We start from the raw sequence: 10,000 nt of genomic DNA, 5'->3' as shown, positions 1-10,000 counted from the left end.
AGAGAGAGAGAGAGAGAGAGAGACTGAACGAAAAGTAAACGAACCTGAAAAATATCAAAGAAAATCAAGAAAGATGACTAGTGGAAATATCCAAGAAAAGAAAATATAGAAAAAGAAAACAGATAGCATAATAAATACACAAGACATCGAAATATGAAAAAAAGAAAGAAAACCTTGGAAGGAAAAATATATATGAAAAAATTGAAAAGAAGAAAAAGTATCAAGGAATTAAGATACAAGAACAACTACGAGCGAAGGAGTAGTTTTTTCACTGACACAGCACTGCAACACCTAGATCATACAGCGCCTGGGATGGAAGGAGAGCTTACCGGTGGGCGTGATGGCGGCAGCAGCAACTACCACCAACACCAAGAAGTGGAGTCTCGAACGTCCTGCCATGACCACTACTCGTCACTGCTCTGGGTATAATGACGTCTTTTTCTCAGCCTCTCTTCGCCTTGCCCTCTGACGCACCATAAATTGCCTCCCACGACTAGTGCCATCTCTCTCTCGTCCTCGCCTGGGTAAAGAAATGTTATTGAGTGGGATACAGTGCTAGAGGAAGAGAGAAGTGGCAGATAGATAAGTATTGATAAAAAAGATAAGTACGTATGCTTATTTATTTCCGGTGAAAGCTTGACTTTTAATGGACATTATATCAAAGCAAAAAACGATCATTGCAAACTGAATTGAGCAACACTCCACAAACACTTGGAAAAATCTTATCTCAGGGTGGGAAAATGAACAGATGACGTAGGTATGGATAAACCCACACTCAACAAGCAACAATTTCCTCTACTTTAGTACTACTGATTAACACTTATTACTTCCCTCCAACATTACCACCTGCCTCTCCCACACTATTATAAATCCCTGTCCACATCTGTACTCATCGACGTGTTTGGCTGTAGTAAAGGAGGGTGATGTCAACGTTTGAAGACAGTACACGTGGGATCGCCGATGGAGTGTTTCGGAAAGTATGATTTGTTATCTGGTAAAATGTGGCACGCCCTTCTGCAAACCCTGACGTTGACCTTGAGTGTTTTGTTTGCTTGTTGTTGTTGTTGTTGTTGTTGTTGTTGTTGTTGTTGTTGTTGTTGTTGTTGTTGTTATTGCTGCTGTTGTTGTTATCTTCAGCCTCTTTCCTCATCGCCGCACGGTTGCATGCCTTTTTCTTTTCTTTTTTTTATCTTCTATCGTTATGCTAACTGCTTTTCTGATCTTACTAACTGCATGCCTCTCCTCTTCCCGCGGCTCGCTGTATAAGACTCTCTTCCTCTCATTCCCTATTGTATCACATTCTCCAGTGCAAGTGCCAACCAGTACTCTCAATCATTCATAACTTTCTCTGCTACAGACTGGAATTCTTTGCTTGCTTCCTTATTTCCACCTGCCTATGACGAACTCATTCCACTCTGCAAGGGCCCGGTACTGAAATTGGGGTTTTATTTCTTTTTAACTGCATTTTTTGTTGCCCTTGCCGATACCTTTCCTAAAAAATGTACAATGATGCGTCTCCGCCTTCATTTCCTGTAACTGATATCAGGTCATATTGTGACACTTCTGCGCCCTACCTCAAACACATGCAAAAGTCTCTGGGGTGAAATGATAAAGTTTTTAAGTGTACATTTACGGTTCCATTGACATATTAACATTTCTACGTTACTAAGTCTTTTCTTGAGGCCCCGGTTAATCATCTCTGTGGCCTTGGAAATCAGTCGTAGTGAGAGAGCAAAGCGTTTCAAAACACAGGCCTTACGGAGCAAAGCAAGGAGCAGCATGGATATGGGGGGTTTGGGTGCGTCACTCCAAAACAGCCAGCAGGGATCGTGTAGTCGTGGAATCCCCGCCACCTGCCCCGCGCACCTATCACCTTCACCTGGATGCCTAGCACGTGTTGTCTCCTCACCCTTCGCTCACTGAGAGTTGCAAGATTGCTTCATAATACTTATCGCGGGTTTTTTTTAGCGAAGGTCAGATAAAATAAATAATTACGTCTTCTACTTCGATCTATTTTTTAAGTGACCTTTTCTTTTGTGGTGGTGGCGTGACCAACTGATAAACCTGAAACAGCGTATCGCTATGGAGACTTTAAAGTTGTTTGTGTTTGGAAAGCTTTTTTGTTTAACGTAATTTTTTCTGTACATTACTTATATAATTTATCACTTGTTTTAATCCTTAACATTATCTCTTTAATTGTTTAATCATTCATTCATTCATTCATATGCATATACTTCTAAACTGTTATTCAAAATTATTTTCTTATTTATTGATTTGTCTATTAGTTTGACTTATCTCATTTATTCTTTTCTTTATCTGTTTTTTTTTTCTATTGTTTAGTTTTATTTGATTTGAGTATATACCCATCTATCTATCTACTTTTGTTGTTAGTATCATTAATATCATTATTATTGATATTCTTATCATTATAACTGCATATCTTTTTTCTTTTTACTGGTCAGGTTAATAACTAAATATTCTGCAGGAACTCAGTAATGATCCTTAACTAACCTCCCATACTCTATTTCAAGGTCACAAGACAGCCACGTGCCTTGCTTTCCTATGACACGGTAGGCATCATCTCTATAGTGTCAAGGTTCTCACGGGTCATTCAGGACCACCAAACCAAGATTTGTCGATACACTATTACTTTAGAGTCCTATTTGCCACATTTCTCCTTAATCCCTAGTCACCGAGGCATCTTTACTTATTCTCCAACCACCTCCAAACTTAACCTCTTCAGTACAATGACGCGTTTCCATATTCATTCTGTTTATTATTTGGTGATTTTCTACAGCTTCAGAAATTTATGTGGGGGATTAAAATAGTGAAGACTGTGGCTATTAATCTTTTAACTTCCACAGACAATTCCTAATGTAAATAAAATCGTCTAATCATACTCAAAACTCGTGATAAAAATGAGTTCCAGTACTGAAGGGGTTAAAACTGGAAAGAAGTTGCAATATCTATTTTTTCCTCCTTTTCCTTATTGTAGACACTTGTAAAGATTTCATGCAATACTTCTGGTGTTGTTAATTGTTTTGTATCGTAGGTTAATATAGCGTGTTCCTCGCTTCACAACCTACGCTAATGGCTCATGCTTCTATCATATCCTGACCTAGCTCGGCTCCTTCATACGCTGCTACCCTCACTATGTGCTGCGACTGCTGTCATATCTTATAGTTTTATCTGAAGTGTTACTGTAGTTCCTGAATTAATCCTTATAAATTTCTTAGTATCATTACCTCATTACTTCTATTGTTTTTCCTTGTGTTGCCGCACGATGTTTCACTTTTCATTAGATTACTAGTACTTCCGGTGACTGTGCATGGTTAGTAAGCTGTACTATGTTATTCTACAGTTCTATGTTATACTATATACTATATCACGAATGACGCACTGCACATACCTCACTAGTTCGTATCAAGCAGCAGCTCCTCCACTCCTTTTCCTGCATCAACTATTCAACTTGTCTTAATCTTTCGTCCTTGCTTTTAACAATATCAGTATCAACAGTTGTCGTATCTCTTCTCTCTCTAAAGAGTCAAACCTATCTATTTTGCACCTACAGTTCCTGACGTCCTTTTTGGCAGCCATGTTGAGGTGAATGACGTCCTCTTTGTTTACATCGACGTCTGTGTGAAGCTTCGTTTCGTTCAGGAGGCTCGACGGCTAGCAGTCACCTTCGAGCTGACACATGAAGGTCTACATACCCATCTCCACGTTAATTGATTCCCTACACAGAATGAGTTAGTAAGAACCCTCCTTATTTTCCCCTCTTTTTTTTATAAGGGGAAAAGTTTCTCATTGAGATCGTTTTGTGGATATCTTACCGAAACACTCCAAAGCCATCCCGAGTATTCTTCTCATGGGAAAAAATGTGTTTACTTGTACAGCAAATGAAACAACAAAGTGCACAAGTAAGGCGATGTGGTCTGGATGGATGGTGTCTGCGCATTCACTTGTGCCATTTATCACCGATATGTCCACCCGGCAGGCACGGATCTCCCTCCCGCGTGAATGAACAACACTATAGAGTAATTACAATATATTTATCTTATCATATAATACACAGGCACTGGAGAACACTTAAATATACACAGGCAAATACGAACATACAAAAATATAACCAGTAACAAAAGCGCGTCGTTTCAATTTGCCGCCACACGTCACCGTCCATTCCACCCAGCATTAACATTTTTCTTCCCTCCCCCCCCACCTTTCCTTTTATTTCTCGTTCCATACTTTTTTTCTTCTCCCTCACATTGTCCTCCTCTTCCTCCTTTCTCTTCTTGCTCTTACTTTCCTCCTCCTCCTCCTCTTCCTTCACTTCCAACTCCTCACCTTCATTCTCTTTCCTTAGCATCGTCCTTCCTCTTCGATTCTTACACTCCTTCCTTCTTCACCTCCTTCAGTTCCTCCTCCTCCAGCTCCCTCTTCCTTTTAGCGCCCTTGTGCACCGCGAAGGACCCCGCCCCGTTAGCTGGGACGAAGCTACCAAAAAGATCCTTCCCTGGTGATCTCTTCTCTAAGGACCTGTGTGAAGACGAACGGGGAGGAGGCAGATAGGATTGCTGTGGTGGCTCAGGGGCGCCGTAGGATTGCTGTGGGCGTTGAGGAGCATCGTAGGATTGCTGTGGTGGCTCAGGGGCGCCGTAGGACTGCTGTGGTAGTTCAGGGGCGCCGTAAGATTGCTGTGGGCGTTGAGGAGCACCGTAGGATTGCTGTGGTGGTTCAGGGGAGCCGTAGGATTGTTGTGGGCGTTGAGGAGCACCGTAGGATTGCTGTGGTGGTTCTGGAGCGCCGTAGGATTGCTGTGGTAGCTCTGGGGCACCGTAGGATTGCTGTGGCGGATCTGGGGTGCCGTAGGATTGCTGTGGGGGATTTGGGGCACCGTAGGATTGCTGTGGGGGATTTGGGGCACCGTAGGATTGCTGTGGGGGATCTGGGGCACCGTAGGATTGCTGTGGGGGATTTGGGGGGCCGTAGGATTGCTGTGGTGGTTCTGGGGCACCGTAGGATTGCTGTGGGGGATTTGGGGCGCCGTAGGATTGCTGTGGTGGTTCTGGGGCGCCGTATGATTGCTGTGGGGGATCTGGGGTACCGTAGGATTGCTGTGGGGGATCTGGGGCGCCGTAGGATTGCTGTGGTGGTTCAGGGGCGCCGTAGGACTGCTGTGGTGGCTCTGGGGCGCCGTAGGATTGCTGTGGTGCAGGAGCGGGAGGGATCTGTGGGGAGGTTCCGTAGCCCTGTTGTTGGGGTGGGTCCGGGCAGACTGTTTGGTAGGACTGTTGCGTGGTAGTGACTGTCACGTACTGCTGCTGGTACTGCGTGGTTACCTGCGTCTGGTACTGCGTGGTGACGTGTGTGGTGGTGACATAGGAAGGTTGCACCTCTATGGAGGTGGTCGTCCTATACAGCGTCTGCGTCTGGTACACGTAGGACACGTCGGTGGTGGTGACGTAAGAGGGCACGAAGGTGGTGGTGGTGATGTAGCTCGGGGAGTACTGCACACTCACTGTGGTGCTGTAGGCGGTGTGCGTGGTGTACAGGGTGCGGTAGGTGGTAGTGGTGATGTACTGTGGCACTTTCCGGGTCCGCTCCTCCACCCGCGTGACGGTGCGGTGCACGGTGCGGTACTCGGTGGTGGGCACGGTCTGCGTCTCCTTCACGGTGTGGTAGACGGGCTGCTGCAAGGTGGCGAGTGGGAGAGAAGCAGAGTGAGTGTGGGTGCGTTGTGGCGGCGGTTAGGGGTGCATGATGGCGCTATGGAGGTGAGGTTTAGTTTGGTTAGGTTTTGTGTTATGTGGCAGCGCTATAATACCATATCTACCATAATACCAAGTGGGCTTTTTCACGGGAATTTATGGGCTAAAGGGAATACTTTTTGGGGTACCTCCTATCTCAAAGCCCACCCGCTAGGAAACCATTGCCCCGAGTGAGGAAGCCCAACCTACACTCGGACCATGGACAAGATTCGAACCCGTACGCTTAGAGACCCCTCGGACCTCAAAGCATGCATGGTTCCACTGTACCATGGCGGCCCCCATCTCTCCCGTATAGAGAAGGTGCGGTTCATATCAAGTGGTTTGTGTTGCAGTGTAAGGCTACGTGACAACACCACCTCCCCAGACTAAAATTTGTCATCTGCCAGAATCGAAAAACAGAGTTCAACTTTTTCTGGCTATTTTTACATACCTTTTCTTTTACTGTGTATGTGTGTGTGTGTGTGTGTGTGTGTGTGTGTGTGTGTGTGTGTGTGTGTGTGTGTGTGTGTGTGTGTGTGTGTGTGTGTGTGATTGGATTTGTCCATATATTGTATACCTATCTCTTTTTTTTCTCCATTATTTCATTCCACCTGTTCACTTTCCTTACTCGCAATGCTTTTGTATATTTTCTTTTTTTTTTTCTCCTTCTGGTCTCTCCTCTACGTTCATTGCTCCTCTCCTCTTGACGCTCTTCTCTCTGTCTACTCTCCTCGTCTATTGCTTGTTGCCCCAAGATCCTATTAAATTTGCACCCACTCTACACACACACACACACACACACACACACACACACACACACACACACACACCACCATTCCACTGATAGAACAACAAGAACTACTGCTACTACTACTTCTACTACTATAATCAATCCTGCACACTACCTCCTCCCCCCCATTTCTCTCTCTCTCTCTCTCTCTCTCTCTCTCTCTCTCTCTCTCTCTCTCTCTCTCTCTCTCTCTCTCTCTCTCTCTCTCTCTCTCTCTCTCTCTCTCTCTCTCTCTCTCTGACTCACCTCGACCACCTCCGTCTCGTAGGTAGTGAGGTACTTGGTGGGACATTTGGGGGCTCGGTACCTCCCTCTGTTCCCTCGTAGAAATGACGCCTCCACCCCGAGCCCCGCCAACAGCAGCACCGCCAGCACAAGTCCTCGACCAGCCATCTGTAGAGCATACAGGGATGAGTAAAGGAGCGGAGGATATGCTGGTCATGTTAAAAGTACATAGTAAGATCATATACATACGTCGTTGTGGTTCAGTATTTCATCTCTTTTATTTTATTTGAAGTTCGACTAGGGAGTGTATTTTCAACAGCATGTCTTTCATCCTATCTCGACAACTTTCCTCACTTTGTAGTAAGCACGACATGAGAAATTACCTTCTTTAATACAGTTTTGGATCTTTTCCTTAATGTTCTAGCTGTTCTCTCATGTTCCTGCGTCATGTGCAGTCCAAGTACCCACGCGGTCAGAATCGCACGGTTTAGAAATCAATGAAGTTCAGTGAAACCCATCCCATGCACACGCTGATCGCGCTGCTTGATTCTCGCAAGGCACTCATTTACCAGCCGTGCGGTGTTTCTTCCAGTAACACTAGTTCTTTATTTCAAATCAATAAAAGTCATGTGTACTGCTCAGTGTTGCCAACCCTGAAAGCGTCTTTGTCTTACACACGTATATATATATATATATATATATATATATATATATATATATATATATATATATATATATATATATATATATATATATATATATATATATATATATATATATATATATATATATATATATATATATATATATATATATATATATATATATATATATATATATATATATATATATATATATATATATATATATATATATATGTGTGTGTGTGTGTGTGTGTGTGTGTCTAATTTACAGTTAACAATTCTCAGTGTGGTAATTAATGTAGTTTGCGTGTGTGATGCGTGCAGTCGCCAGCCACAGTGCCTCACTAATCACAACTGTGATGGGCGCGCTCAACCGTCACGTCACGCGGGAGTCACGCCACTGATGGATCGTGGGAAGATGACACCCTGCTAGTAATGAGTCCAGTGAGAAGAAAGCAGCAAAAGCATCACTCTCACTCTTTGACTCACAGTTCATCCTGATATCTCTCTCTCTCTCTCTCTCTCTCTCTCTCTCTCTCTCTCTCTCTCTCTCTCTCTCTCTCTCTTCTTCTTCTTCTTCTTCTTCTTCTTCTTCTTCTTCTTCTTCTTCTTCTTCTTCTTCTTCTTCTTCTTCTTCCACTCTCAAAAGGTAACCAGTGAGAGGAAAGCATTACTCTTTCTCTTACTCCTCCATTCATTTCAACTCAGTCTTCATTCACCTTCCCTCTCTGTGTCTCTCTGTACAACATCTTTGACTTATTCGCCCATACATTCATCCAAATCACCTTCTCATTCACTCTCACTTTTTTTTTCATTCATATTCAACCTTCCCAAATTTGTCTCCATTCACTTTACCTCTCTCCTTATTCACCTTCTTACTTTCATTCCCCGTATCATTCATTCCTCACTGTCACAAACAGCTTTATCTCTCATCCCTTGCATTATCTCGCTGTCTCCTGTCTCTGTTCTCACTCACTCCCTTCTCTCTACTCTCCCAAGCCAGTAATGATGGCTTATTAAAGAAACGACTGGAAAGGAAAACGTTATGCAAATCTAGGTTAGTTGCGTTAATTATCTTGTGAAATATATTAAAGCGTTAAATTAGGCAAATGTTTCTCACCTGCTGTTTCATTGTTAAGGTGATACTACGTGTTATTAAATAAGTAAACACTAGAATGACTGAATTATAGTGGAAATATAACTGTTACCTAACTGTATTTTACAAAAGAGATAAGTGTAGGAGGGCAAACAGGAGAGGCAATAAAAAGATGCCTTACAAAATAGACAGATAGACATAAATACAGATAGAAATACACTCAGCAGAAGGACAAATATATATGTTTAACTTCTTCAGTATCATGACACGTTCCCATGTTTATTCTACTTACTAATTGGTGATCCTATACATCTACAGAAACTTATGTGGGGGATTCAAATCATGAAGACTGTGGCTATTAATCTTCCGACCTCCATAGACCCTTCGTAATGCAAATGAAATCGTCTAATAATACTCAAATCTAATGGTAAAAATGAGTCCCAGTACTGAAAGGGTTAAGTTCAATCAGCAAAAAGAGAAAACAAAGGAAGGACAGAAAAAAAAACAGGATGGAAGGAAAAAGAAAGAAGGAAACAAACAAATGAAGACGGAGGGAAAAAAGGAAAGGAGAAAATAAATAAAGAAAGAAAGAAAGAAGAAAACAAAAGAAGAAATAATGAATGAATAAATAAAAGAAAAAAGGAAAGAAGAAAGAAAGGAATGAAAGAAGATACGAAGGAAGGAAAGAAGAAAAGAAGGAAGAAAGAAAGAAAGAAAAGATAAGCTAAAAATAAATAAGTGAATAAGCAAATTGATAAAAAAATAAGAAAATAAAACATCAAATAAATAAATAAAGAAAGAAAGAAAGAAAGAAAATGGAAAGAAAGAAAGAAAGAAAGAAAGAAAGACAAATATATTTAGATATATGATAAATAAACAGCCGTTACATGAAAACACACACACACACACACACACACACACACACACAGAGAGAGAGAGAGAGAGAGAGAGAGAGAGTAGGGGGGAGGTTGTACTCGTGAATGTTGACCAATAGCACATTAATTCCGTGACAGATGTTGCCTGACTGACTGACTGACTGACTGATTGGCTGACTGACTGACTGATTGGCTGACTTGCAGACCAACGAGTGTAACGAACGAAGGGGAAAGTCAAACAGGTCTTAATTTGCTCGCCGCCGTTGAAAGTGTGTCCAGGTGAAGAGAAGACGCTCTGCTGTACGCCTGCGCCGGTGTCGTTCCCCCGGAGACACCATGAATGAGGCAGAGTTTCTTCTATTCGTCACTTTCCTTCCATCACTCTCTATTTTTCCTCCCCTCTCTGCCTCTTTACCCCTTTAGTCATATATCACCTTCTTTCCTTTTCTTTTCCTTCTTTTTCTTTTGCCGCATCTTCTTTGTACTATGGTCTCTCTCTCTCTCTCTCTCTCTCTCTCTCTCTCTCTCTCTCTCTCTCTCTCTCTCTCTCTCTGACTGTTTTCCTCTCCTATTGTTTCGTTTCTATTCCATTTAATTTTTCCTCATTTTTGTTGAATCGTAAT

The 10,000-nt window shown here is 42.5% G+C and overlaps 2 protein-coding genes across 4 annotated transcripts in view; both read right to left on the bottom strand.

Annotated features, from left to right (window-relative positions):
* LOC123499836 overlaps positions 1 to 3,574 on the bottom strand; it is a 17,187-nt gene extending 13,613 nt beyond the window's left edge. For all 3 annotated transcript variants that reach the window (XM_045248371.1, XM_045248372.1, XM_045248373.1), the window contains exons 1-2: positions 3,410 to 3,574; positions 330 to 520 (exon numbers count right to left, since the gene is read on the bottom strand). In XM_045248371.1, coding sequence (XP_045104306.1) covers positions 330 to 399 — 70 coding nt within the window. In that variant the 5' untranslated portion in view covers positions 400 to 520; positions 3,410 to 3,574. The remainder of the gene's footprint in view (positions 1 to 329; positions 521 to 3,409) is intronic.
* Positions 3,575 to 4,079: 505 nt separating this feature from the next.
* LOC123499901 (protein transport protein SEC31-like) lies at positions 4,080 to 7,211 on the bottom strand. The gene is made up of 3 exons (XM_045248433.1): positions 7,146 to 7,211; positions 6,784 to 6,930; positions 4,080 to 5,690 (listed from the first exon to the last, which is right to left on the bottom strand). Exons 1-3 carry the CDS (start codon positions 7,209 to 7,211, stop codon positions 4,386 to 4,388), a joined length of 1,518 nt encoding a protein of 505 aa, XP_045104368.1. The 3' UTR covers positions 4,080 to 4,385.
* Positions 7,212 to 10,000: the final 2,789 nt, after the last annotated feature.

This window comes from Portunus trituberculatus, chromosome 50 (assembly GCF_017591435.1).
Source record: "Portunus trituberculatus isolate SZX2019 chromosome 50, ASM1759143v1, whole genome shotgun sequence".
Lineage (NCBI taxonomy): Eukaryota > Metazoa > Arthropoda > Malacostraca > Decapoda > Portunidae > Portunus > Portunus trituberculatus.
Note: the sequence above shows the minus strand (reverse complement) of the source record. Positions and strands in the feature narration are given on the sequence as shown.

Excerpts from the sequence above, each read along its gene's own strand:
- LOC123499901 (XM_045248433.1), bottom strand. The coding sequence starts at position 7,211 with ATGACGCAGGAACATGAGAGAACAGCTAGAACATTAAGGAAAAGATCC. Across the intron at positions 6,931-7,145 it reads CCAAAACTGTATTAAAGAAG|ATGGCTGGTCGAGGACTTGT; the intron begins GTAATTTCTCAT and ends TATGCTCTACAG. Across the intron at positions 5,691-6,783 it reads ACGAGACGGAGGTGGTCGAG|CAGCCCGTCTACCACACCGT; the intron begins GTGAGTCAGAGA and ends GCCACCTTGCAG.